General features: G+C 37.1%; 4 protein-coding genes across 5 annotated transcripts in view; 3 read left to right on the top strand and 1 right to left on the bottom strand.

Moving 5' to 3' along the window:
- LOC132194697 (laminin subunit gamma-1) overlaps nt 1–16,397 on the top strand; it is a 37,416-nt gene extending 21,019 nt beyond the window's left edge. Inside the window, exons 1-20 of one of the 2 annotated variants that reach the window (XM_059616141.1) lie at nt 2,643–2,811; nt 10,131–10,316; nt 10,430–10,655; nt 11,090–11,199; nt 11,254–11,403; nt 11,460–11,629; nt 11,688–11,820; nt 11,886–12,296; nt 12,348–12,548; nt 12,605–12,801; nt 13,054–13,269; nt 13,327–13,597; nt 13,650–13,828; nt 13,881–14,011; nt 14,066–14,619; nt 14,681–14,883; nt 14,937–15,095; nt 15,156–15,273; nt 15,328–15,440; nt 15,500–16,395. In XM_059616141.1, coding sequence (XP_059472124.1) covers nt 2,709–2,811; nt 10,131–10,316; nt 10,430–10,655; nt 11,090–11,199; nt 11,254–11,403; nt 11,460–11,629; nt 11,688–11,820; nt 11,886–12,296; nt 12,348–12,548; nt 12,605–12,801; nt 13,054–13,269; nt 13,327–13,597; nt 13,650–13,828; nt 13,881–14,011; nt 14,066–14,619; nt 14,681–14,883; nt 14,937–15,095; nt 15,156–15,273; nt 15,328–15,440; nt 15,500–15,622 — 3,954 coding nt within the window. In that variant the 5' untranslated portion in view covers nt 2,643–2,708 and the 3' untranslated portion in view covers nt 15,623–16,395. Of the gene's footprint in view, nt 1–2,642; nt 2,812–10,130; nt 10,317–10,429; nt 10,656–11,089; nt 11,200–11,253; nt 11,404–11,459; nt 11,630–11,687; nt 11,821–11,885; nt 12,297–12,347; nt 12,549–12,604; nt 12,802–13,053; nt 13,270–13,326; nt 13,598–13,649; nt 13,829–13,880; nt 14,012–14,065; nt 14,620–14,680; nt 14,884–14,936; nt 15,096–15,155; nt 15,274–15,327; nt 15,441–15,499 lie in introns of those variants that run through there. The other variant, XM_059616140.1, reaches the window with a different exon arrangement.
- Nucleotides 16,398–20,085: 3,688 nt separating this feature from the next.
- LOC132194840 (syntaxin-6) lies at nt 20,086–23,136 on the top strand. The gene is made up of 7 exons (XM_059616390.1): nt 20,086–20,350; nt 21,287–21,456; nt 21,735–21,829; nt 21,931–21,990; nt 22,184–22,416; nt 22,471–22,565; nt 22,627–23,136. The coding sequence occupies exons 1-7, from the start codon at nt 20,316–20,318 to the stop codon at nt 22,701–22,703; spliced, it is 765 nt and encodes a 254-aa protein (XP_059472373.1). The 5' UTR covers nt 20,086–20,315; the 3' UTR covers nt 22,704–23,136.
- LOC132194839 (selenocysteine-specific elongation factor) lies at nt 23,021–25,079 on the bottom strand. Its single transcript, XM_059616389.1, has 6 exons — nt 24,847–25,079; nt 24,523–24,798; nt 24,350–24,461; nt 24,133–24,293; nt 23,322–24,078; nt 23,021–23,270 (listed from the first exon to the last, which is right to left on the bottom strand). Exons 1-6 carry the CDS (start codon nt 25,012–25,014, stop codon nt 23,137–23,139), a joined length of 1,608 nt encoding a protein of 535 aa, XP_059472372.1. The 5' UTR covers nt 25,015–25,079; the 3' UTR covers nt 23,021–23,136.
- A 255-nt stretch (nt 25,080–25,334) lies between these two features.
- The window catches only part of LOC132194735 (WD repeat-containing protein 47), a 46,777-nt gene continuing 44,819 nt past the window's right edge, over nt 25,335–27,292 (top strand). Inside the window, exon 1 of the mRNA XM_059616206.1 lies at nt 25,335–25,467. The gene's annotated coding sequence lies outside the window, so the exon portion shown is untranslated. The remainder of the gene's footprint in view (nt 25,468–27,292) is intronic.

The raw sequence follows: 27,292 nt of genomic DNA, 5'->3' as shown, positions 1-27,292 counted from the left end.
TTTCTTCTTCGGTTCACTTTATAATCCGAGTCGTCAATGACGTGTTGCATTTGCAGGGCTGAACTCTAAACTCGCTGGGAAAATTTAAGAAAAAAAAAGTGTTTTTCTGAAGTTTTTTTTTAATTAAAGTGGCCAAGGGGGTTTGTTTTTACTACGAAATTAATTGTAAAAGGGCTATTTTTCAAACATATGACCTATTTCAAATTATAGAAAAAAAAGAGCAAAGCAACATAAAATATGATTGTAAGTAAACACGCTGTAAAAAAGTATTATTATTATTTATTCTTCTCGGTCAATACAAAATTTTCAATTTGGAAAAAGGAAGAAAGGGTTTAAAATATTAAAACTATTAACAAATTATTTTAATAATTTTGTTTACAATACCAAATATAAATATTTTATTGCTATTTTATAATTTATTTTCCTAATATATCTATTTTTTTATTTTTTACTTTCAAAGAAATTGACATTTAAATTGCAGCACTGTTTTTTCATACTGTATTGCACCAGTATTGCACTAATATTAAAAATTTATATTTAATATAGATTGACTTCTCAGTCATATAATGCAAGTTTTCCGACGTATGCGTAATTAAATGGATTAGAATTAGGACTGTTCATTATAATAAATTCATATTACTCATATTCAAAACATAATTTTTATATAGTTTTTAAAATCATGTTTATTAATGTATCACTGCCATCACTGGGCATTCTCTGCCCCAAAACCTCTTCATCCATAAATTCAATATTATACATTTCTTTGGTTCCATCAATATTACCATTTTTAATATTTATTTCTAGGGCACACAACCAGTAATTCAGAAAAAAAAATTCAATATCAAATTTTTAATTTTTCCAATATTTAATGATTGTTTCGATTTTTTTTAATTAAGTGATAAATTCAGGTCAATTAACTTAACAAATCTGTGCATTTGATCTCAATTTTTTTGTCTACCACTTTGTCCCAGCTCGTTTTCCAGAGAGTTGTGGTTTAACAAGCACCTTAATAATGCGTGTCAAAAGGGATTTCGAACGACACGAATGTTTACTCTTTCCACACAAATCTCTTTTGGGCTAAATTTAATATAGGAACGCGTGCTCTTGCTCACGAGGGAATTATTATTTGTCTCCATACGCTTTACTTTTTTTTTCCAAAATGGGATTAGGCTGCTTTTGAGTTGGAATATAAGAGAGCGGCTTAATTCTGGTTGCCATCTCAGAGCGAGAGAGATGAGGCTCAAGTTCTGTTACTTGTCATTCTGATCGCATCTTGGGGCAGGTCTAATGCTTGAGAAAAGTACGTCGAGCCTTGTGTGAGAGAGAGAAAGAGATGCTCAACAAAAACCACCGAGAGAGAAGTCGAGCTCTAAATTGTGTAACGCGGCGTGTTATCCCGCGGCGGCCGAAGAGAAGTTGATGGACTCAAATGTACTTATCAGAAGACTCATTTGGTTCTGTAATTACTGTGCAGCCTTAATCACTAAGTCCTCGGGCTCTTGACTTTGAAATAGGATAATTAAAAAATGTGCTGAAAAACTTGCACTTTGATCTTAATAAATTAAATAATAATTCTGACATTTTTGCAATCGATCTATTTTTCATACTTAATATAGTCAAAGCATTTCGGAGTGGAATTATATTTTCATACAATTCTGGAATGTTAAGTCAAATTGCAAGATAGAATTTATAATATTTTGTAAATCGTTTTGTATTACTAAATTTATTAAAACATTATTAAAGTTGGCAAATGGTGTACATTAAGAAAAACATTTTGCTGATTACTTGATTTAATAAAATAAAATTAAATTTAAAAATATTATGTGGTAGAATTTCACGATCGAGGGTTGATTCATGGTGATTTGAATTTAAAATCGGCTTTTCCTCGATGGGTTTTTGTGAGTTGTTTATTGTTTCAGAAAAAAACAAAATCCTGCTCTACATGTTTCGGCTGCGGGCTGCAGCCATAATTCATGAGCTGCGAAAACATTTTGACTAAAATTAGTACAAAAATAAATAATTTTTAAAAAAAGATTTATTTTTGTACTAATTTTTGTCAACATGTTTTCGCAGCTCATGAATTATGGCTGCAGCCCGCAGCCGAAACACGTAGAGCAGGATATTGTTTTTTCTGAAACAATAAACAACTCACAAAAACCCATCAAGGAAAAGCCGATTTTAAATTCAAATCACCATTAAAAATTTTAAATTATTAAAGAATAAATAATAAATTAATACTAACAAAAACTTTTTAAATTAAATAAATTTATATTTATTATTTACTGTTTTAGCAATTAACTTATGATTCCAGCATAATGAAAATTGTGCTCTTTTCAATATTTTAATTCTTAACTGTCAAATTTTCATCCTAAAGTAATTTGAAAATTCAGAAAAACAAATTGAATTTGAGGTTGGTCAAAACTGGTTGAAATACACAGGTAGCAGCGGCGGAAATTTTCAGGTAAAACCTGTGAAAGAGCGTAAAAGGTCGTTTTTTTGTGTTGGTTGGGGCGCTTGCAGTGTGCGAGTGTACCTGGGGGCCAAACCTGGCCGACCCCCCTCTCCCCTTGCGCGGCGGCAGCCTCCGCCGAGAGGACTCGCTGCTTCTTCTCTTCTGATCTCGGTCGGCGGGGCCAGTCGTGCATTCGGACTCGGAGCAGAGGTGTGCGCCTCTCGGCCGTGTGTGGGTGTTCAAGGTGTGATATGTGATGATGGGGCCCTCGCTGTGCCTGCTGCTCGCCCTCGCACGCCTCGCCACTTTGGCCGCCGCCACCAAGTGGGACGGAATAACCCCGTGGTTCTCTGGTTCTTGTAAGTCAAGTCTGATTAACACACTGTAATTATCGCCGATCGTCAATAACATCGAGTCATCCTGATTTTTAATTGCACAGAAAAAAATTTGTAATTTATGGCAGAGTTCGCTGATCAAACAAAAAAAAAATGCCGTATCCACACTTTTATGAATTCACCTAATTAAAAAAAAAATCATCTGAATATTGACATTAAATTTTATTTCTATGTATTCAAATAAAATTTTGAAGATTGAATTTAAATTTTTCAGTTTTCGAGTGATTATTTCAAAGACTGAATTAGTTGAAAGGCACTAATTGCTACACTGAAACAAATGAAACAAAAAAATTAGACTTACTTCTGAATTAATATTAAAATATTTTTAATTTTTAATTTGCTTACAATTCTACACAAATATGAGGTTCAAATTTGAAAATTTATTTTATTTTTTTAGAGTTCAGGTGGGTTTTTTTCTGAGGTGAAAACAAGTCAAGCCAGCACGTTTTCTCCCTGCCTCTCCCGAACAAAGAAACTTTCAACAAACACTTCTTGCACTCAACCACCCCCATGTGCTAATTTACCCTGCGCATTCCTCTCGATCACAAAACGCTGTTCAAGGCTGCAGCCTACCTGTCTGAACGGAGAGGGTAATAAAAGCAAGAAACTCTAATTTGAATAAAAAATTGCCGTCTCATAAACGCCGGGCTAGACTTTTCGTGCGTGATTCGTGAGCATTATAATAATATTTTCTCTGCGCTGAGTAAAAAAAATGGTAACCATATATTTAAATTACGTACGAAAGAAACTTGTCTCTCTGAATGGACAGAGCGGATTATTAAAGCAGAACGAACACAAGAGGCTCATGCTGAATTATGTTTCAATTTAGGGTAATCAGAGCTCTCCTTTTATGAAATATTATAAAAGCTAACCGTGCTGGTTAAAAAAGCAGTTTTTGTTTCGCCACTGCCGGTTTTTACATACAAAAAGTATCCATCATCGGTGCCGGCGGCTGTGCGCAAATTTGCACGCGAAATTCCTTTAATGACCGCACATCGAGCGATTTATTTTAATCTCGCTCCTCAATTAATAATAACAACTGGTCTTTTGAAATATTTTTAATTGGTCTTTTGAATTAAAATTGCAGTAATAATACCAGCATGTTTACGATAAAAAAATAAAAACACTCGACCCTGAAAACAACCAGAAACACGCCAAACCACAAAGGACAACTTTTTTAAACTAGAAAGAATGCGAAATTCGATATTAATAAAAAATATAACAGAGCAGAATGTTCGTTTATCGGCTCGCCTAATTGAGGAGCTATGGCGAGATAAAACAAAACGAGAGCAGCAAAGGAAGAATCGTCATTATTTTTTATTTGCGCGACGCCTACAAATCATTGCGACCGGCCGGCCGGCGTGTGGGATAATATAAGTGCTGCACTTAATCTGTGACGTCACACTTACTCACACAGGCTGAACTTGAAATTTATGGCCGGACGATTCGCGCACCAACTTTTATTTCCATGAATGGAACTGTGTTGGCCGCCAGAATTGGGTATGGGATTGGACAAAGAAAAAAAAAGATATCAGGATGCGATTTGTAAGTATCTGCGAGGCGATATAATTTTGATTTTCTTTTTTCCGCATCAGGAGCAACCGGTCCTCGCACTCTTCATTTTTCTAAATGAGAAGATGTCAAAGTGGCCCAGTGTGGGTTTAATGTGACGGCCTTGTTATTATTGCAACTCTGTATGGAAACCGCACCCTATGAGCGTTTCTTCAGTTCCTTTCCGTTGTGTGTTCTTTGCATAATATACTTTTATAAGCGTGTGTGCCGATGCCCCCTACGTACATTTCGCATTGTGCCAAATCCATTCATTAAACAAGTGCTCATTATTACCATGGGATGATGGTCTTATGAAGGCCCTTAAGCTCCTTAGACTGACTGAATGACCCAGACTATATCACAAGAAAATTTCTTCATAATTTTTTATTGAATTGTAGACTTCATTTTAAATTTTATATTAATTTTGATATAGAATAAATTAATTATTAATTCTTTTGAATTAATTTAATTATTATAAATCTATTTATGTTTTGTTCCAAAATTTATCAAGTCTCACGTTCAAAAAATTCAATATTTTCTCTATAATTTCTTTATAATTATGCTTTTTAACATCGTTATTATTGAAAATTTGTAACTAAATATTTAGCAGGATTTGTAAATTAATGTATTATGTTTAAAAAGTATACAAATATAGTTTACATGAAAATTGAAGATATTGGGCAGAATAATCAAGAAAATTTAGAAGTATTTCTATTATCTCAGTTATTTATAGTCTATATTTTTCTTGAAGAATTAAATAAAAAAGGCCAATAGTCCCATCAGGTATTTTAAGGATTCCTTATTGACAGTCAAATCAAGTCTTTACAACATTAGAAATCATTTTTGGCAATTATAGGGAATTTAACAAACCATTGTTGCAAAGATTTGATTTGACTTTGTCAATAAGGAGTCATTAAATCAAAATTTAAAATATTCGCAAATATTCCAGAATTTACTTCAAAGCTTGCAATTTTTCATCAATTTTGACCTCTTGAAATTAGTATTTTTTTTATTCCAAATTTAGAAAATTGCTAATAGTGGCTTCAGGCTTGCATTTATAGCGTAATTAGTCTGCACACTATGTTTATTCAAGACGCAAGTGAGTCATATTATGTGTGTCCTTTGAGTCTCAGCCAAGATTTCTTTCCCCCTTTTTATTGAAGTTAACCAGAACAAGACACAAGTCATGTGCAAGTCGTCTGTGCGTCTCACCTCAAAAGAATCGACGCGCGCGGGCAACAGAAATAAATAGCGGCGGCGTCACTCGCCAACTCTTTTCCTCCACAAATGCATCTAATTGTTCTTGACGATTGACGTAATTGATGTAAAATGCCGCGCCGACCACGGCATTTACGGGAGAAAAGGAAATTCTTGGTTGTCTCGTGATGCTTTAGTCTGCACAATGAGAGCAATATTAAAAATTTTAGCAATTTATTTATAAGTATAAATTTATTTTTATTTTCTTTGGCAGAAGCTACTTTTTTATCATATTTTTTATAATATTATAAACAATTTTAAAATTTTTATTGACATTCCTAAGTGAAGTATTGTTTTTTATTGTTGTTAATCTGCGTGACTATTGCTCCTGAAAAATTAAAAAAAATTTAAAATGATTTTAAATATTTATATTCTATTACGCAACAGACTTGCAACAGATGATGTATAATTAAAATTAAGTTTGAATAGCCTTTGCGCTGTTATGTAAATTTTGGTGGAAAATAACTAAATAGCATTAAAAATTAAAATCATAAATTATCAAAATTAAATATGAAAATAATGTATCGTGCAGTTGGTAACAAAGAGTAAGTACAAAAAAATTATTAAAAATAGCACAAAAACTATTTGTGCTTTTTGGCAAAAAGCAATGGGAACATAATATAGGGAACATTAGAAATTATGGAAAGTCTTAAGCTGACTTAAAACGTGAAATTTAATTTTAGTAACATGAATTCTTTTAATTCTCCAAAAATTAAAAAAAAAAAACCTATCTCGGCGTGGACCTCTCTTGAGGCCCCGCGTTTTAGCAACTTGTTTGCCAAAGGTGTTGCTGTGTCTTCACATTTTTTAATTTGCTCTTTTATTTAGATTTGAATTGTGAAGCGTTATAATAGCAACAAGAAACGATCAAAATGGTTTATAAAAAATAAAAACAGGCGGTTGAATCATTTTCAGAGCTCAAAACTCTGATGACCTGCGGAACTGTTGTTAACCCTGATGAGGCGAAAAAAAGCGCCGATTCCATTTTGATATGACAACAAGTTTTGTGTAACAGATCCTTTTGCCTGGTTGGCAGGATAAAATCAGAGCGTCCTATGCCGAGTGACAGCCGCGCTCAGCAGGCAAAGAAAAGAAAATCCGTGCAGTATTTCGCCTTTTCTCCTGCGCGCGATTCATTCCAGGAATTCACTCCGCGAGCCGTATTACTTAATTACATCAAATGCTTATCTGCTGCTCTGCGATGATATTGCACTTTTGCCGGCCGCGGTCCAGCATAATATATAATCTAAAACTAGACTCTCTCACAGGTGAAATTTTGCTCCGCTGCAAGACTTTTACAGTTGTACACATTTTATGTATACTTTTTGTCTGGGCCGCACAATGAATGCTCCCTTTTTGTACGTTTTTATTGCCTAGCCGCGGCGAGATCTATTCACCGTCGTTAATTAAATCTTTTTATCACTGGAAAAAGCCGAAATTGCTGCACCCGTAATTTGGACAGCCGTCAAAGAACATCTCTCTCATTTTTTTCCATCACCTGAAAAGATGTATCATTTTGTCCTCGCACGAATAATGAGAAAAATGATAGGAAATTCTATATATGGCGGCTTCTTTTTTGAATGACTCTCAAGCACAGTTGGCTTTTATTGCTTTCATTCCTTGTAATTTCGCCGAGAGAGAGAAATTTGGCCACGCATCATTATTTAGATCACGTGACCCCCAGCACGGAATACGTTTAATCAACTTTTTCTTTTATTCCTTAAATTTTATTATTCTCGATATGGAGAATTGGCGTGGGAAACCTGCAAGGTGGAATTTCGTGAATGAGCCGACTAATAAAATTCAAATAGAGTTGTTCGTGATTGAAAAAGCAAACACCCGCGCAGTCGGGAAGAAAATCTGCTGGAACTGAAGCGGGACTTCAAAAGTTTCATGAATAAGTCTTTGGCTTAAAGTTTTATGGAGGGGCGATTAGCACCTCCTGAATAAAAAAAAACCAACCCATTGAGTAAAATGAATAGTATAATTTCCAATTATCACCTCTGGATTGCAGTATAGAAGGGTTTAAAATAAAAAAAGCTTTTACAAAATAAAATTTAAAAAAATATAATATAAAGAAAATCTATTTCATATAGTTGCTAGTTTTTTATTTATTTTTATTTATTAACTTTCTATAAATCGTTCTTCTGTTTTTATTTTATAATAATTTTATTAAATTTAATGAATTTTTTTTGATCAGTAAAAATTCTTCAGTGATATTAAAAAATAAGCTGATGCTATTAAAGTAAAATCTCTCCACTGAGCCACTGTTTCATTACTACTTGTAAAGATTATTTCGTATAGCATTGAACGTGAAATTTAAAACTGTCACGCACACCAAATAAATCGTTCGTGCCGGACAAGATCAAGGCTTAACAGGTGGTGCGTCGATCACCGATAAAATCCCTGGAATTAAAATCACGAGTCGTTCAAGACTCGCGCGACAAAAAGTGATCTGCGATGAGATCAAGCGACACGTGTTGTTTGATTTCGCGTTTGTCGCGGCCGCGCCGCGCGATTGGGAATTTCGGTCACAGCGCGACGCTCTCAGGTCTGCAAAAAATTAATTTCCAGCAAAGCCTCTTCTTGCGCTTCTCTTTCTCCGCGCGCAACGAGAGACGCGGAATAAGTTACGCACAAATAAGGACATGGTGGACAAGGTTTTGTTTATTACCGCTTTTATTATATGGAACCGCATTCCGCGGCCGCTAATGTCGCAGAACAATGGAAATAAAGAAAGCTTCCTTTAAAGGGCACGCTTTTTGCACCGAGCCGCCGCCGCAAGGGTTGATCACCTTCGAGCCGTGGGAAAAATGAACCGCTTATTTTATGTGTGCCGCGGCTAATTTAATTTCGGCGTTGGCACGACAAGTATTTCTGCAAAGAGCAATAATTATTATTCCGCCAGTTTTTATCTCTCGCGAGACAGAAACGCGACATTTTTCAGCTTTTTGTCCGGCCACAGCAAAGGGGGAGGTGGAAAGAGACACAAAACGATCCTTGCGGGGCTGAAAATTCTTGTTTTCCGTGAAACCAACCAAGCGGCAGCGCAGGTCATCCTTTCCCATTATCATTGTGCGTCACTCTTTTTACCTGCATTTTCAGGTAAAATGCCAACAGTTGGTGGATTCCACTGTTGCCATGTTGCTCACGTGATTTTTTTAATGTTATTTAAAAACTAAATTTTGAAATTTTTCATCTGGGCAAATCTTGAGATTAATTTACAAAAAAATAATTAAATAAATATATAAATATGTCACCGTATATCTGATGAATGCAACCCGCAAAGCCAAAACACCTTTCCATTGGATAATTATTTCAAATTTTCAAGTAAATTCAAGTGAATATTAAATTCAAAATAAAAAATGTATATTTCATTCAATTAGATAGAATATTATTCTCGTTTTATCAATAAAATTGGTACTAGTTCCAGTTATTAGCCCGGTTGGGCAGGACAATTTTATGGACTGGGATTAAGACTTTTTGCGTGGAGGAATTTTATAAACTAAATTAATTCAAAATTAATAAATATTTCAAGAAAATCGCACATTTTTCTGTAAATCTCATAATCGGAAATATTTTGATTTAAATATTTTTTAGCTATCCCAAATAACAACGCTTTACTTATCTAAATAAAAATAAACTATACTATTTACTAATTTTTCTATCAGTTAACTCAGAATAACTATTTTTAAAGTATTGATTACAGTTTAATGCAGAATAAATTTAAATCTTAAATCATTTTGCAATTTTTATAACAGGATTTTGTAGAAAAGAATCTTATCGTTAAAAAAAAGTCAAACATAATAAAGTTGGACGAATTTTATTAATTAAAGTGTTGTGCGATGATGCTCACGGGTTTAAATTTAACCCATCTCTGTAGCAAGAAGATAATTAATGAACGCAGACCATTCACCATCCCCATTTATCTCGGCCGCCGCTCACCCGTGGCGCGGTGCATGATGTTCCATTTTCTCATTCCGTAAAATGATAACTTATAAACGCCTGAGAATGGAATTAAATAATTTCGTTTAGCTGGACCACAACCCCGCCGAGGTTTTCTGGCTATCTTCTTTCTCTTTAATGCATTTGTGGCGCTGTAATAAATTTTGAAATGAAAACTATATATTCGCCGGATCAGACACCGATTATCTTTATTTTGGTTTTATTAATGGACGCTGAGAAAGCGTGTTAAACTATAAAAGCAGCCGGAGAGCAATATTATTGCCTTTTTATTGACATAAAATAAAAAATTTGTGCTAGTTGGATGCTGCGGCAAAAGTGAGCCAAGCAACAAAATAGGAAACTGCAAGATAAGACTTTTAATGGATTTTTATATCAAAGGAAGATTTATTACCTTGACCAGTTTATATAATTTTACTCTCCTGACTTCTTTTTTCTTTTAGATTTTTATTGATCATTTTAAACTCAGTAAATCGCGTGAATTTAATTCTTCCGTCTGCTTTTGTTTCCAGCCTGTAATTGCAATGGTTTTTCGAACCGTTGTTTCTTCGACCAGGAGTTGTACGCTAGGACGGGTCACGGTGGACACTGTCTCGACTGCACTGGAAATCGCGACGGTCCGAATTGCGAGCGATGCAAGGAGAACTTTTTCCAGAGGGAGGATGGTTATTGCATTCCTTGCAACTGCAACGAAGTTGGTGAGTGACATTTTATAATACTTTTAATAATTTATGAAGAAAAATACAAACAAAGAAATAGTTAATTTTAAAATTTTCTGTTCTTTTTTTAATGAGTTGCACAATTTAATCAGGATCGCGAAGCCTGCAGTGCAACAGTGAAGGCAAATGCCAATGTAAAGCGGGCGTCACTGGTGACAAGTGTGACAGATGCGACGCCAATTTCTTCGACTTCGGGCCTTTGGGCTGCAAACCTTGCGGATGCAGCGAAGCTGGTTCTTTCAGGAACAAGCCGCGCTGTGACCCCAACAGTGGCGTCTGCCACTGCAAACTGCATGTTGAAGGAAACAGATGCGACAGGTAAATAAATTTTAACTAAATTTCAAAATGAAATACCTGTTAAAAAAAATAACAATTTAAATATAGTTTTTAAATTATTTTACTTAAATAATTTACCATGCATGTATTAATTTAAAATGTTTATTTTAATATTTGTTATTTTTTACAGTATTTTTATCTTTAAATAGCAATTATTTTATTACATTGAATATTAATTTATTAGACTTATTAAAGCTACATTTATTTTTATAAATTTGATACATAGCTGTTAAAGGTTATATTAGTGTTTAATGCAAACTCTTCCTCCCGCCCATTGGCTTTGTGTGTGAATTACATGAATTTATCATAAGAAACTAATTGCAATTTTGGTGATTTTAATTCAAATCGATTATACGCTGAAAAATAACATACAGTTTCTATTAGAATTTTTATCATAAAATGTTTCCAAATTACAGGTGCAAGCCGAGCTTTTTCAACTTGGACCTAGAAAATGACTTTGGTTGCACTCCGTGCTTCTGCTATGGTCATTCTTCTGTCTGTCAATCAGCACCTGGATACTCTCAGGGTAAGAAATAAGTGTCATTATTAATAAATAAACCAATATTAATTATAATTTTAGTAAATCTTGAGAGCATGTTTGTCCGAGGACAAGACCGCTGGACAGCTCAGGAAGCAAGTGGACAATCGACTAGTTTGCAGTACAATGCTTTGACTCAGTCCATCGCTCTGAGTGCTGTGGGAAATGCCCCTGTGTACTTCATTGCCCCAGGTATTAAATTTTATTGCAATTTAAATTAATTATTAATAATTTAATTATATATTCAGATCGTTTTTTGGGTGATATGAGAGCAAGTTACAACAGAGATTTGTCCTTTAAATTGAGAATCGGTAGCGAAGGCCCATCTTCTTCGGTTGAAGACATCATTTTGGAGGGTGATGGTGAAAAAGTTGTGCAGACCATTTTCGGACAAGGAAACGATCTTCCCAAAACCTCAGTACTTTTTAAATGATGTAATTTAATCTGAAATTAAAATTTAATAATAATATTTATAGATTCGAGAGTACACATTCAGGCTGCATGAAGATTCTGAGTATGGATGGCAGCCGAGACTTTCGGCCCGAGAGTACATGAGGATCCTCTCTAATTTGACAGCGATCAAAATCAGGGGCACATACACTTATGATGGTAAAAAGAATTTAATTTATTTTTATGGAGCAACCTTTTTAATTGATAAAAAAAAAATATTTTAGGCGTTGGATATTTGAAGGACTTCAAGCTGCAAACTGCCCGAAGAGACACAGGAGGCAAACCAGCGAACTGGATTGAAATGTGCACATGTCCTGAAGGTTATGTTGGTCAGTTCTGCGAATCCTGCGCCCCTGGCTATCGCCACGAGCCCAACTACGGCGGCCGCTTTGCCCGCTGCGTGCCCTGCAACTGCAACGGACACGCCGACATTTGCGACGCTGACACCGGAAGATGCATTTGTCAGCACAACACGGCCGGCGAAAATTGCGAGCTGTGCGCCAGAGGCTTCTACGGAAACGCCCTGGCCGGAACGGACAGCGACTGCCAGCCCTGCCCGTGTCCCAACCAAAGTGCTTGTGTACAACTTTTGGACGAGACTGTTGTCTGCCTGGAGTGCCCGAAGGGTTACGGAGGTTTGCTTTAATTATTGAAAAGTAATTTTTTTTTAATATTTGTAATTTCAGGCCCTCGTTGTGACATTTGCAGCGACGGATACTTTGGAGATCCCGAGGGCCGCTTTGGTTCCTTCAGGTCAAAGTGTGAACCCTGTGACTGCAATTCCAACGTTGACCCTAATGGAATCGGAAACTGCAACAGGACCACAGGAGAGTGCCTCAAGTGCATTTACAACACCGGTGGCAGCCACTGTGAAGTCTGCCTACCAGGTAAGATTATTATAAAATTAAAAATTATTAATAATTAAATTGCAATATTCAAATAGGCTTCTTTGGTGATGCCCTGTCCTTGCCAAAGGGAGACTGCAAGACCTGTCAGTGCAACGGACTTGGTACTGAGCGAACAAAAGAAGGTCCGTTTGCCTGTGACCAGATTTCTGGCCAGTGTAGATGTAAACCGTATGTGACTGGAAAAAATTGTGACGTTTGCGAGGATGGATTTTACAACATCAATAGCGGAGAGGTAAAAAAATTTAAATATTAAATTATAAATTAAATTATTACATTGAAAGTCTCCTGTCCCAATCAATTGAGATTCATTGGGGAGCTTTTATTGAATTTGAGTTAAAATTTAAAATGATAAATAAAAAAATTCCATTTTTTTCATAATTCATTCCTTTCATCTTAAACTCAAATTAAATTGTAAATTTTTATCGATTCCTTCCAAAGTTTTTATCAATTTTTACTTTTATGGCATAAATTTTAATTTCTATAGGGTTGCCAAGCGTGCAATTGTGATCCAATCGGCTCTTTAGACGGAACTTGTGACATGACCACTGGTCAGTGTAAGTGCCGACCTGGAGTGACTGGCCTCAGGTGTGACGTTTGTGAAACGTTCCACTTTGGATTCTCAACAACCGGCTGCAAGCACTGCAACTGCGACGAGGTCGGCTCGAGAAATCTTCAGTGTGACGAATATGGCCAGTGTCCAGTAAGCGATTTAAATTTCAATGCCAACCATCGTTTTATGATAATTTAATTTTTTAAGTGTAATGAAAACGTGGAGGGCCTGACTTGCAATCAGTGCAAGGAAAACACGCACGACAAACAAAGGGGATGTGTGGACTGCGACGATTGCTACAATCTGGTCCAGGACGCAGTCAACGACCATCGCAGCAAACTCGACAAACTTCTTGAGCTATTGGCAAATATTACTGATACGCCAACGGTCATTGATGACGTTGACTTTGAGAGAAAGTTGACTGAAGTTCAGAAAAGTGTTGACCAGTTGTGGAATGATGCCAAAAAAGGCGCTGGATGTAAGAAAAAGTAAAAAATTTGTATTTTTTTTTCTAAATTAAAAAATTAAAGCTGGTGACAAGTCTCTTCTGGAGAAGCTCAAAGATTTGAAAAACAGACTGCAGTCTATTGGTGAAATTCATAAAAACATCACAATGTTCACTGAGACGGCTAGAGTTTTTACAACCCAGGGAGAAGCCAACGCAACTCAAGTCGAGGACACCATTGAAAGGGCCAGAGAAAGTTTAAAGGTATACTTAAATTTAAAACAAAGATAATATAATATAATGTTGATATATTCAGAATGCTGTCGATTATTTGCAAACTGAGGGTGCTGAAGCTCTGAAGGAGGCTGTGCAGCGATCAGAACAATTCGGCCAGCAGAGTGAAAAAATGTCCGATATTGCTCGGCAGGCGCGCCAGCTTGCTCAGGAGTAAGCAATTCCTTTGAATATTTTAAATTTTAATTAAAATTATATTTCATTTAGACAAGAAAAAGAAGCTGAGGAAATTAAGAAAATTGCTGAGGAGGCGGTAAAAACTTCATCTGACGCTTTCGACGTCGCCAAAAACGCCATCAACGAGCAAAAAACAACGAAGGACGAGCTGGGCAGACTGAGACACGAGCTGGAGGCGGTGGCCGACAGGCTGGACAAGACCAAAATCTTGGCCCAAACTGCCAAGGACAAGGCTTCGCAAATGCTGAATGAGTCCCTCGCCATTTACGCAGTGGTCTACGGTCTGAAGTTGCCTGAACCGGACGTTCCGAAGCTCAAGTCGGACGCCGAAGTCGCAGCTGAGGAGGCCCGAAAGCTCAAGAGTGAAGCAGACAAAGTTCTGGCTGATCACGGTGATCTTCTGGGAGATCTGGCTGAGCAGAGTGCTAACTTAAAGGAGCTCCTGCGGTTGGCCCAAGAACAACAGCAGACGGTCGACGAACTTCTGGCCGACGTGGACAACGCAGATTCGGAGGCACAGGAAGCCGTCAAGCTGGGAGACAAAACTTTGGCTGAGGCTCAGGAAACTCTAAAGACACTTCAAGGTGAATAATTAAACAAAATATTAATAAAACATTTTTTTATATAAATAAAAATTAATTTCAGAGTTTGATAAGGACGTTCAAAAGAGCAAAGACAAGGCGCAAGAGGCGCTGGATAAAATTGATGAAATTGAGGAGATGATCCAAAAGGCAAGGGTAACAACAGAGCAGGCAGCTGTGGCTTTGACAGACGCTGAGGACCACGCAAAGGCGGCCAAGGATGCAGCATTTGAGGCCCAGAATGATTACGCAGCTAAAGCTTCAGATGTAATATTTTTCATGCTTTTATTTTAAATTTTTAATATAATTTATAAAAATAGGAAGCTGATGAGATCAGAAATTCTGCTGACGCAACAAGAAAGAAAGCCGAAGGTTTAAGGGACGCAGCCGACAAACTTTCTTCTCAGGTGGCAACCACTGGTGGCAAAGTGCAACAACTGGAATTGCAGGCTAACACTGATGAAACCCTGACAAACGAGGTAATTCATTGAATTAAATTAAATATCCAAGAAAACTATTATTTAATTTGTCTAAAATAGGCCAAAGAGAAGGTTGGCCAGGCAAAGAGTAATTCGGCTGAAGCATCAAAGAGAGTGGAAAAAGCGCTTCAGGAGGTTGAGGACATAATGAAGGAGTTGCAGGATGTGACTGATATTGGTAATGCTAAATTTATTTTTATTTTTTGAGACAAAAGTTAAATTTTTTGTGCAGATGAGGACCAACTGAATATACTTGAAAAGAAACTGGCAGCTGCAGAAAAAGAATTCCAGGATGCAAATCTGGACCAAAGAATGGAAGAATTAAAAATGCTTAAAAACCAACAGGTAAATTCTTTGATCAGATAAATTTTTAATATCTTTTCTGACCAAATATTAATTTCCAGACTCAATGGATAAAGGATTACTCGGAGGAAGTAGCCAGGTTGAGGATCGAAGTGGACAACATTGACGAAATCCGCAAATCTTTACCCGACGGCTGCTGGAAGAGAGTGAAACTCGAGCCTTGAACAAATCAAGTCAGAGACGTTTTTGAAGCCAGTATATATGAAATGAGAAAAAGGACCTGCCGCAGTCTTTTCAATTCCTTGCATTGCATTTGTATCACACATTGTGTTCGTCGCATTACGTTTTAATTTAAACAGTTTTGTGTGTGAACGACGAGGGCGCCTGCTTGTTTTTTGCTCCGCATCTAATTGTAATGAATAATTCCTATTAAAAATTAGCCTGTAGATCATTCTAAGTTATGTAGCATTGATAGACATGCCAAAGACGCGCACTCTCTACTAAGCATTAGTAGCGTAAGAAAAAAAATCATTCAGTGCCAAATCCTGATTCTTCCACTTGATTGCAACGAGCCATACCAAAGATGTAATTGGGAGAATCATTTTTTTTTAGATCTGATGTAGTGTTGTAAAGCGTTAAGCTAAAAATATTCAAAAAGTAAATTTAAGCGTTCTTGTTGTTTTACGTCCTAGTCCTGTAATGATTCACTCGTGTCTGCACAGCTGTCAGTCCACAATCAAATTTTTTTTTCAATAAAGAGAAAATTTCAAATAAAAATTAGAAAGAATATTTTTGTAAGAGCATTTTTAACTCCAGCTATCAATTTATAAGTGCAGATCAGATTAGTTTTAAATAGTCACTAGCCAGACACTGCCATAAAGAGCCATCATATTTTGAAATTAATGCAAAATGGTGTCATTTTTTGTAAGTGCAAAATATGTATTATTTATAATCGATGTAAATTTCAGGTGTAATAAAATAATTCATATTAAGAAAATTAAAAAAAAAAATATAACTTTCACCGTTTTAATGCCTACTGTTTCTACCAAACTCGTTTTTTTAAACGGTTGACCTGGCCGGTCAGCAAGGCCGGACTGGATGGGGCTCCGCAACCCACAGGGCGATATTCATTGACAAAGCGCGGCCCAGTTCAGCGGCGCAGTCTACCTTTCCTCATAACACCAATGTTAAATTATTGATAATAGTGCAACGCGGCCCATCGGGGTTCGGCCCGACTGCCCGTGGGCCCAGTCCGGGCCTGCGGGTCAGAATGACTGTATGCTGGTGGACGCCGAATGGCCTGCTGAAAGGAAGCTGAAAGCTGAAGCAGGTAGACTCAGGAGCCAAGGTTCTCAGATAGAAAGATGGTCCTCGGATCAGACGACCAGTACGAGAGCGAGCGGATGAGTGAGTGAGTGAGTGCGAGAGCGAGCGAAATAGTGACTGAGTGAATGAGTTAGAGAGCGAGCGAGCGAGTGAGTGATTGAGTGAGTGCGAGAGTCTCACTCACTCACACACTATTTCGCTCGCTAACTCACACACTGTTGTGCTCGCTAACTCACACACACTGTTGTGCTCGCTAACTCACTCACTCACTCACTCACTCACTCACTCACTCACTCACTCACTCACTCACTCACTCACTCACTCACTCACTCACTCACTCACTCACTCACTCACTCACTCACTCACTCACTCACTCACTCACTCACTCACTCACTCACTCACTCACTCACTCACTCACTCACTCACTCACTCACTCACTCACTCACTCACTCACTCACTCACTCACTCACTCACTCACTCACTCACTCACTCACTCACTCACTCACTCACTCACTCACTCACTCACTCACTCACTCACTCACTCACTCACTCACTCACTCACTCACTCACTCACTCACTCACTCACTCACTCACTCACTCACTCACTCACTCACTCACTCACTCACTCACTCACTCACTCACTCACTCACTCACTCACTCACTCACTCACTCACTCACTCACTCACTCACTCACTCACTCACTCACTCACTCACTCACTCACTCACTCACTCACTCACTCACTCACTCACTCACTCACTCACTCACTCACTCACTCACTCACTCACTCACTCACTCACTCACTCACTCACTCACTCACTCACTCACTCACTCACTCACTCACTCACTCACTCACTCACTCACTCACTCACTCACTCACTCTCACTCACTCACTCACTCACTCACTCACTCACTCACTCACTCACTCACTCACTCACTCACTCACTCACTCACTCACTCACTCACTCACTCACTCACTCACTCACTCACTCACTCACTCACTCACTCACTCACTCACTCACTCACTCACTCACTCACTCACTCACTCACTCACTCACTCACTCACTCACTCACTCACTCACTCATCACTCACTCACTCACTCACTCACTCACTCACTCACTCACTCACTCACTCACTCACTCACTCACTCACTCACTCACTCACACACTCACTCACTCACTCACTCACTCACTCACTCACTCACTCACTCACTCACTCACTCACTCACTCACTCACTCACTCACTCACTCACTCACTCACCCTCACTCACCTCACTCACTCACTCACTCACTCACTCACTCACCTCACTCACTCACTCACTCACCTCACTCACTCACTCACTCACTCACTCACTCACTCACTCACTCACTCACTCACTCACTCACTCACCTCACTCACTCACTCACTCACTCACTCACTCACTCACTCACTCCAATCACTCACTCACTCACTCACTCACTCACTCACTACTCACTCACTCACTCACTCACTCACTCACTCACTCACTCACTCACTCACTCACTCACTCACTCACTCACTCACTCACTCACTCACTCACTCACTCACTCACTCACTCACTCACTCACTCACTCACTCACTCACTCACTCACTCACTCACTCACTCACTCACTCACTCACTCACTCACTCACTCACTCACTCACTCACTCACTCACTCACTCACTCACTCACTCACTCACTCACTCACTCACGACTCCGCTCAACCCTCGGCCTTTCAACGCTGACCGCTCAGCCTTTCAACGACCACCGCTTGGACTTTTAACGCTCACCGCTGACCTCTCAACGTCTTCTTTCAACCCTCAGCATTTCAACGCTGACGCATCCTTCTCCTCTGCCCCAATTTGCAATCCCTAAAGTTGATGGACTCCTTAAAATAAGTGTACAAAATTTTTGCAAATCTATCTCCTGGGCTGTGAAAGTTGTTGATCAGAAATAATGTTTAACTTTGTTGAATTGGAAAAATTAAATTTGGTTATACGCTCGGTTGTCAGTATTATAAACAATTATAAATATAAACAACTTATGAAACCTCGTAACTAATGCATTTAGTATTTTGTGCAATTTTCCTTTTTCAAATTCATTCAATATAATTCCATTTCCATCTAATCTACAACTTTTTTCGTTTTTCTTTCCTTATTATCTTCAGAATTTCTCAAATTTTTATTTTTTAAGTTTTCTTTTGTTAAAAATTTTAAAATTTACGGACAGGGAGGAGGAGGACTGGCATAATTTGAGGAATTTATTTTATTAAAGCAGAAATCATTAAAAATATAAATGCATAAAAAAAATAAATGAATTTTTTTCATCATTAAATTAGAAAAATTTAAAATGTGTGTAAGGAATTAATCATAAAAATTGCAATGGTGTCTATTTTTGAAAGGGCAAAATGCATTTTTTTTTTTATAAATTTTATAATTGATATAAATCATAGATGTGCAAAATAATTCATTTAATAAAAAATTGCCCAGTGTTTCTTTGAAGCGCAACATTACACACCGCGATATTTTACAATTTTCCATCAATTTCTTTTCTATTTTTTGGATTCAATCTTGAGCAAACACAATATTATCATTGGAAGCGACTTATCTACTGCACCAATTTTATCAACCTATCTTTATCAGCAAACACGCCTCAGTCGATTGCTAACAATCTTGTTTTCATTGAGCACTCGTCGCGATCAACACATATAGCCATTGGGCTTGGCCAGCACAGAAAAAATTAAAAAGAGTTAAAATTCTCATGAATACGGCAGTGCAAGTAAAACGAGAGACGCGAGCTTCTGACAAGCGAGATGTCGCGTATATGGAAAGATAGTATCACCAAATGTAGCCACAAGTAAACAAGTTCAATGAGTTTTTAATTTCATAAAAAAATTAATTTTGAACATAAAATTTGGTAATTAAAGTAATTAATTTTATTTTCTCTAAATTAGGACCTCCTTTTTTCATGCTCTATTATATTATATGGACCATTATTGTGTATTTTTGAAATTATTAGATCACGTTAATCTGGTTAATACTAAGAAAGGGACTGAATTTATCCATCTTTTTTTCATTTCAAAAAATAAATCTTGATTTAATTAATTTGATACAGAACAGACATTCCTTTTTTCCTTTCCCCTTTTTTATTCTTATAATTCGGAGGCTTACGCGCAAATGACTCAAAATTAGAGCCCAATTTAGTCTTAAGTCTACAAAAAAGGACACTTTTTGTAGGAATCCAGACACTGCAGTCTGCAGGAGTTTTCCCTTCGCGCGCTTTCCTGCAAATCTTTGCAAAGCTGGCTGCGGCCACGCCCACTGCCGCTGACCTTTGTTTTGTTCGATCAAGGGGGCGTGACGTCAGAAATGTCGATTCGTTCATGCAAAATGCAGGCCGCCGACGGACCTCGGCTCGTTTAAAAAGTGTCCGGCTCCAGCACCCGATCCGCAGTACGTACCGGTGGTGGGCCTTGCGAGGTGATGGCCAGAGGCGGCCGGCGTTCGTGGCCGCTCCTCTTTTGAACGGCGATCGCGCGACAAAACTCGACCGCGAATTTGACCCCGAACCCGCTTTCCGATAAACGCGTATGACATGACTTACGAAGACCCGTTCTTTGTGGTCAAAGAGTAAGTAGCCGCGACGGACACGGTCGGCGTCCGAAGCACCCTTTTTTCCGGGTCGGCGTAGATTTCGAATGCGTGCGCCCAAATCCGCTCGCTTCCTTCATGATTTTGCTCGCTCCTCGTCTCGTTCGTTGTTGTTTGTCCCGTAGCACGCAATAAGTTTTCACAATTAATTATTTATTCAAAATATTTCCACCATTTAATTTGTTGGAATCGTCTTCATTTTCTATGATTTAATAAATTTCCAATTTTATTTTTTAATTTTTTTTTTTTTTTTAGGGTCAGGCCAAGACAAAGTCTTGTCGGCCTGTGCCCTTTCATTTATATGCATTTATTTTATTTTCATCAAAATTATTATTTTTTTTTTTAATTTTAGACAATATGATAAAGGTGTTTTCGTATTTTTGCTAACAAGTTGTACATAGTATGTTATTAAGATAAATTAATTATACCTATTATTTATTTAGTCAATGTCATGATTATTTATTTATTGATATGAATCCGATAAATCAATATCCGCATGAAATATTAGTGACTAGTTGACAGGTAAATCAAAATCATAAATCATAAGAATTATTTATATAATAACTTTAGCTTTAATTTTTGCTAAGAACTCAAATCCATAATGAACTTTATAAAATAAATTTGCATGGCAATTTTAAATAAAAATCAATTCAAAATATTCTAGAGAAGTTTAAAATAAATAAATACATTTTATATTCACTTTTTTGAGCAATATATTTCCTAAATTCACAAGGATATAAATCAACTTAAAAAATTAAACAAGAAATTAATTAAAATCATAACGGAACTTTTTAAGCTCAAGTAAATTCCAGCTTATTCAATTATTTAATTTCAATTCAAATTGTACATAAAATTGATTAGTTTTTTTGTCCATTAAAAAGTTCTAACACAAAGCTTGTCATTGTGAATTTTCAGTGAAGTGTGCAAAGCGTTGAACAAGACGAGGGGCCTGTATCGGCGGTGGCTCGAATTACAAGATGAGACCGACGCTATTTCCAAGGACGAACTTGAATGGACCACCACTGAGTTGCGCAACTCTTTGAGGAGCATCGAGTGGGACTTGGAGGATCTCGAAGACACAATTGATATCCTTTTCACTAAACCTACAGCTATCACAAATTTTTTACTTTGGATTTAAACATTTTTAATTTTTTTGTTTACTGAAATAATAATTCAGTTCAAGGCAGTATTACAAGTTTGGTGGTCTTTTTTGTACTGCCGCAGGCGACTATGCTTCAATTACAGCCTCCAAATCCAGTTCTGCAAATTGTGGTTAATAACAGACTTGTTGTAATTTTCTGTTGAATTCAAATATTAAATTGCGAAATTGCCGTGTACTAATTTTCCTTGACCGCTGAAATACGAATCGTAGAGAAAAATCAGTCCAAATTCAAGATCGACAACCGAGAGCTCACGTCCAGGCGGAGTTTCATTGAGCAAACCAGGGAAGAAGTGAAGGTGAGAATGTAATTTGCAAATAAATTGCTTTCCAAGTTTGATAACCCAGCAATTACTTTCAAAGTTTCCGTATTTTATGATAATTATATTTGCTTTTTCAGTTGATGAAAGATAAAATGAACATTTCTCGAGGACGAGACAGAGACAGGACTGCCAGACAGGTACGGATAATTACTATTATTTGTAATTTTATTATTTTAAAAAGAATTATAAATTTGATTGATTCAAAAGTTGATTTTATTTTCACGGTTAAAGAAAATAATGAAAGGTTTCTAAAGTGCAAATAGTTCCGAACCAATTTATATCATGCCTCTAAATATGTCACAAGTGAAATAAAGATTAACTTTTTTACAGCCTTTGTTGGAGAGCAGTCCGCCCAGGGCACCCACCTCACACGGCACTACAAAGTATTCCAAGCTGGAGAACGAAATGGACAGTCCAAACCACACTTTTATGGACTCAGCCATTCAGCAGCAACAACACATGATCCACTCGCAGGATGAGCAGCTGGACGCGATCTCGGACTCGATAGGGACACTGAAGACGGTCTCGAGGCAGATCGGATCTGAGCTGGACGAACAGGCTGTGTATGTTGTTTTTTAAATATTATCTGGGGATATTTTGCTAATTTTTTAGCTTAGGATGCTTGATGAGTTCGGGCATGAGATGGAAAATACCGAGTCAAGGATCGACTCCACAGTCAAGAAAATGGCCAAAGTATTCCGTATTTCAAATGGTAACATGAATTATAAAAATCGAGGAAGGAGAATATTAATTTATTAAATAAAAAATTACAGATCGACGGCAGTGGTATGCAATTCTGGTTCTGTCCGTGATAATCTTCTTAATTATCATCCTATTTATTATCCTCTGATTGCCCTTGGACTGTACCTTTCTTATAGCTCTTGTTAGTGTGTCAGTGGTTTTCGAATTCCAGATTCCGGAATCAAGTCCGGCTTTTTGTGCCACAAAAAGATATTTTTAAACTAATCAGTCTCCAAATTAAAAGCCATAACTAATAGCGATGAAGCATAACCATAAATGTTAATTCTTAAGAGTTATGAAATGTTCCATTTTCAGTATTTACTAAATTAAAATAAAACTTATATAAAAGCTACTCTAATTGAGCTTTCCAGCTAGCTGCTTTGATTTGTGATGTTCTTTGTAATTGAATTAATCAATAGACTTGTTGTGAGCATGCTGAGTGCAGCTGAATGATTTATTTATTTTTATCACATATTATAAATTTGTGTTTCTGTAAATTTTTGTAAAATATCAACGTGAAGAAAGACAAAGTTTTGTTTGATTTACTTTTGAATCATCTTCTTACTGCTATCGTAAATATACTTTTTGAAGTTTAATATCACTTCGACTGGCTTTGTAGACGAGGTAGACTCCTTTTTGGCTGCCAAAATTTCTAGAGTTTTTTCCAGCAGTCCACCTAATAACAAACAAATTAATTCACTTAAATTTTTACTTTTTCTACCATTACCTGGAATGTTGATTTTAACTTTTCCACTTTGGCCAAAGCCGCTTTCGATGACTCCGTCCTCTCCAGACGAAAGTTTGACTCTCATATTGGCAAAGAGTTGCAAATTAGTCTCTTTCTTGAACATATTTTTCACAATCACACTTGAATTGTTCGGAGATCTCTCCACAATTCCACGTTTGGATTTATTCTTGTAAATTTTCAGCTTAGGCAGTTCATTAGTTGAGTACGATTTATCTTCCAAGTTGAGGATCAGTTTCCCCCAAAATGCCAGTCGACAGGTGCTAGTGTGAATGTCCATATCCAGTTTAGAGGCAATGACCAGAGAGTCGGGAATCGCAGTCACAGACTTCTCGAATTCAATCAAAGCAAAGTACGAAGGACCAGCAAGCTCGGATTCCTTTTCTTCAGACTCAATTTCCTCCACATATTCAAACTCATTCTTCAGGTCAAAAGGCTGTGACCCTTTAAACAAAGTCACTTTTCCAAGCACAGTCTCGTGTCCGATGCTCATGTGATACTTTGATTTAGTCTTTATCGAGCCGTGGAAAAAGCGAATTTTATTCAGGCTGACCACAGCAGCATAGATGGTTGGAATGAAGTTGGGGACAGAGACGAGGCCACGTTCCAGAAGTTTTGGGTCAAATTGAGTCACACAGATGCCAAGCCTGTCACCCTGGGCTGCTTTTTCCACAGGCCGTCGGAACATTTGCATTGATTTCACTTTTCTGGTTTCTTTTATCGCAGGGATTTCAACAACCTACAGTTTTTATGATTTTAAGTGTGACGAAACATTAGCGAATCAAAATCTTACATCATTTATCTTGACGACACCTTGAAGAACAGTGCCTGTCATTACTGTTCCCTGACCTTTGATTCCGAAGCAGTGATCAACTGAGAAGACAAATGGCAAACTTTCACTTCTTTCAGGTACATAGGCATTATTACAAAGACAGTCAACTAAACTTTGAAGCCCTGAAACAAAATTTCCATAAGAATTCAATTATATTTATTTATATTCTTTTCAATACCATGAGGTTTTGGAGAGTCAGTCTCCTGGCCACCGGGGTTGGCTGACACAGCAACAACTTCTGCATTTTTAAACACAGTATTCTGCAATGTCGCTTTCATTTTCTTTGTCATCTAGAAAAACAATCATTCATTAAAATTTCAATTTGTAAAAAAACGAAAATGAAAGATTAACCTTTTCAATCGTTGCCTGCTTTTTTTCCACTGGCAGCAAATCTGACTTGTTGAGGACGACAATCATCTTATTGCACGTGATTTCGCCAATGACTAGGCACTCTGCCGTCTGTGTTTGCATACCCTTGGTAACGTCAAGGACCAGGATGAACATGTCGATGATCTGTGAGCCACCGATGATTGTCCTGATGAGGGACGCATGGCCAGGACAGTCAACCAAGGTGAACTGAAGAGTGCTGCAGTTGGTCTCGCTTTTCAGACGCTCCGGCATGTCGACCTGTGCAAAATTAAATTAAAGCATAGATTTTAAGAAGATTATTTTTACTTGAAAAGAGCTGAAACCGAGGTCAATGGTGATTCCGCGTTCCTTGGACTGGGGATTTTTGTCAAAACACGCGGTGCTGGCCGTGGTGCTCAAAGCCTTGGCCAGCGACGTCTTCCCCGAGTCGACGTGGCCCAGCACACCGATGTTGATGTTTAAAATCGACGACATTCGGCCCGACAAAGTACTATAATCCGCTGAGAAAAATGTAATCGCACGTGCGAGTGTTTATGTTATTGTCACGCCCCCCTCTCAGGTGGAAAATTGACGAAGGAGAATGAAGAGGTTACTTTTTACTACTAATAAATCGCTAATAAATGACTTTAACTGATAAAACGAGGCTAAAAACTTATTATTTAAGTTCTTAAAACATATTTTACCAATTTAAACAGAGTTAAATTGAATTTAAACGAGAAAATTTGAAAAAGGATTTAGCTCCTGAGTAAACACCCTACTCATTTTCAAGATTAGGCGAATATTGCGTTGCATAACAGGTAGGGGCAGCACCGTCGCCCAAGGCCAGTCATCTGGGCGAGACCGACCGTCTTGTTGTGGTTTTATCGAGTGAATTGGGTTTTCCATGCGTTTTTCTCTCAGCCAAACTCGAATTTCAGCCTCAATTTGGTGAGTAGAGCTTGCAAATTTTATAGCCTTGCCCGGTTACTTTCGATGGACGGAATTATCACTCGGTTGGGCTCGCAAAGCCGGTGTGTTTTTTGGTCCAGCGGGAGATGGGTTAACGAACTTGAGATGATCACAGTGACAAGGCGGAGGAGAAGAGCGATATAAAATAATATTAAAAGCAATGGAATTCCGGCGCTATTAAAACGCGCACCTGGTGCCTGTTTTGGTGCTTTATGAATTGCTCCGGTACGTGACGTTGGAACAACCGTTAAAAATTTATTTTCGACCAGAGATTTTTGGTCCGCAAGATTGATTCGCGGACACGTATATGATATTGCTTCAGATATATGATATATCTTCAACAGTTGGATGGTCTTGAAATATTTTCGGGCCAATTCTGATTGAACGGAATACGCGTAATTTAAACCGCTGCTCTGCCCACCATCGGAAGGAAAAAAAATAAATTCAGTAGGAGAACAACTAACTCAACTGGCTTGCTTCACGCAGAGACCGTGACGGCGAGAAACTTCTTTTTTTATATAAGAAAATTAATTATTCATTCAGAGCGTTTTGCACCTTGTTGCGCTGAAAACACAGAAGTTGTCCCCGATCGTGAACTTACTGAACTTGACCGGCGGATTAAGTGAAGCACCTCGTGCATAATTCATTTGATATGCACCTGCTGAAAAAGAAGTTTCGAAAGCTCTCAATTGCGCCGATCAATTTTATATCGTGCGGTCACTGTGGTTTCGGAAATCATTAATAATTGTCTATATCAACGTATAAAAATCATACCGAGTAGATTTTATTCAATAGTTCGCTTCGATGATAATGCTGACAATGATTGATTTGTTTGCCGTTCGGAAACCAAAGAGATGTAAACTCAAACAATTGAAAATCAATCATAAAATGCTGAAAAAAATTAATATCTTTGTCTGAAAATTTTAATTCCAGTGGAGGGGATTCCAATTTTATTGAAAACTTCAGTTGAGAAGTTTTGATTTGACATCAATAATTTTCCTTCTTTAATTGAATTTGATAAAATGATCTGGCAAGGATCAGTCATTTGATAATTGATTGTGGTTTTTGTGGAATAGGATTTAATTTCAAGCGGTTAATCAATGGCAGAATTAAAGCCACACTGAATTCGTAAATAAGCTTTAAAATCGAATTAATATCACATGATTAAATATTTTTATTTATAGATACCATAAAAATACTATCTTTTCTGATTTAAAAAAAATATATAATTATGCAAATTTCATGAATTTAGAACGCAGATTTGTTGTTATTGATTTGATGTAAAATAAATCTTACAAATGAGCAACAGTGCAAATTAATTAAAATAATTAACGATTTTTGAGCTGGAAAAAATATTTATGTATTTCCTGGGAAATTGTAAAGAGGATGACTTTATTATTATTTATTGAAGATGAAAATTGGAGTAAATTAGGATAAGTTCAATTTTCAGTAAAAAATCTACTCATTTCGTCTATTTATTTTCAGTTTTGTTTTTTCATTTCATTTTAAATTATTGATTTTACGGAATAATATATGTTGTTTATTTAAATAATAGAAAAAAAATTATAATTAAATTTGTTTTTTTTTTATGGGGAAGAAAGATTTAGCTGAATTATCAAATATTAAAAAAATAATTAATGACACCGCATTACAATTCAAATCAACGTATTATTATAAACTTGTGTCGGCGCTAAATTTAGCATTCGTTTTGTGACATATTGTTTTGACATGCGCTAACTTGAGCAACACATTAAGCAGAAACCGCCGCTAGACGCGCACCGCTGCTTACTATTCCACGCTAGTT

This window comes from Neocloeon triangulifer, unplaced genomic scaffold (genome assembly GCF_031216515.1).
Source record: "Neocloeon triangulifer isolate White Clay Creek 2 clone unplaced genomic scaffold, ASM3121651v1 ptg000008l, whole genome shotgun sequence".
In the NCBI taxonomy this organism is placed as follows: Eukaryota; Metazoa; Arthropoda; class Insecta; order Ephemeroptera; family Baetidae; genus Neocloeon; species Neocloeon triangulifer.
The sequence above is the reverse complement of the archived record's forward strand: the minus strand, read 5'-3'. Positions and strand labels throughout refer to the sequence as shown.

Bases quoted from the DNA above. Each gene is read 5' to 3' on its own strand.
- LOC132194839 (XM_059616389.1), bottom strand. From the start codon at position 25,014: ATGTCGTCGATTTTAAACATCAACATCGGTGTGCTGGGCCACGTCGAC. The intron at 24,799-24,846 runs GTAAAAATAATC...AATTTTGCACAG, and splicing joins TCGGTTTCAGCTCTTTTCAA to GTCGACATGCCGGAGCGTCT. The intron at 24,079-24,132 runs GTAAGATTTTGA...TAAAAACTGTAG, and splicing joins GTGTCGTCAAGATAAATGAT to GTTGTTGAAATCCCTGCGAT.
- LOC132194840 (XM_059616390.1), top strand. From the start codon at position 20,316: ATGACTTACGAAGACCCGTTCTTTGTGGTCAAAGA. The intron at 21,991-22,183 runs GTACGGATAATT...ACTTTTTTACAG, and splicing joins GAGACAGGACTGCCAGACAG to CCTTTGTTGGAGAGCAGTCC. The intron at 22,417-22,470 runs GTATGTTGTTTT...TTTTTAGCTTAG, and splicing joins GAGCTGGACGAACAGGCTGT to GATGCTTGATGAGTTCGGGC.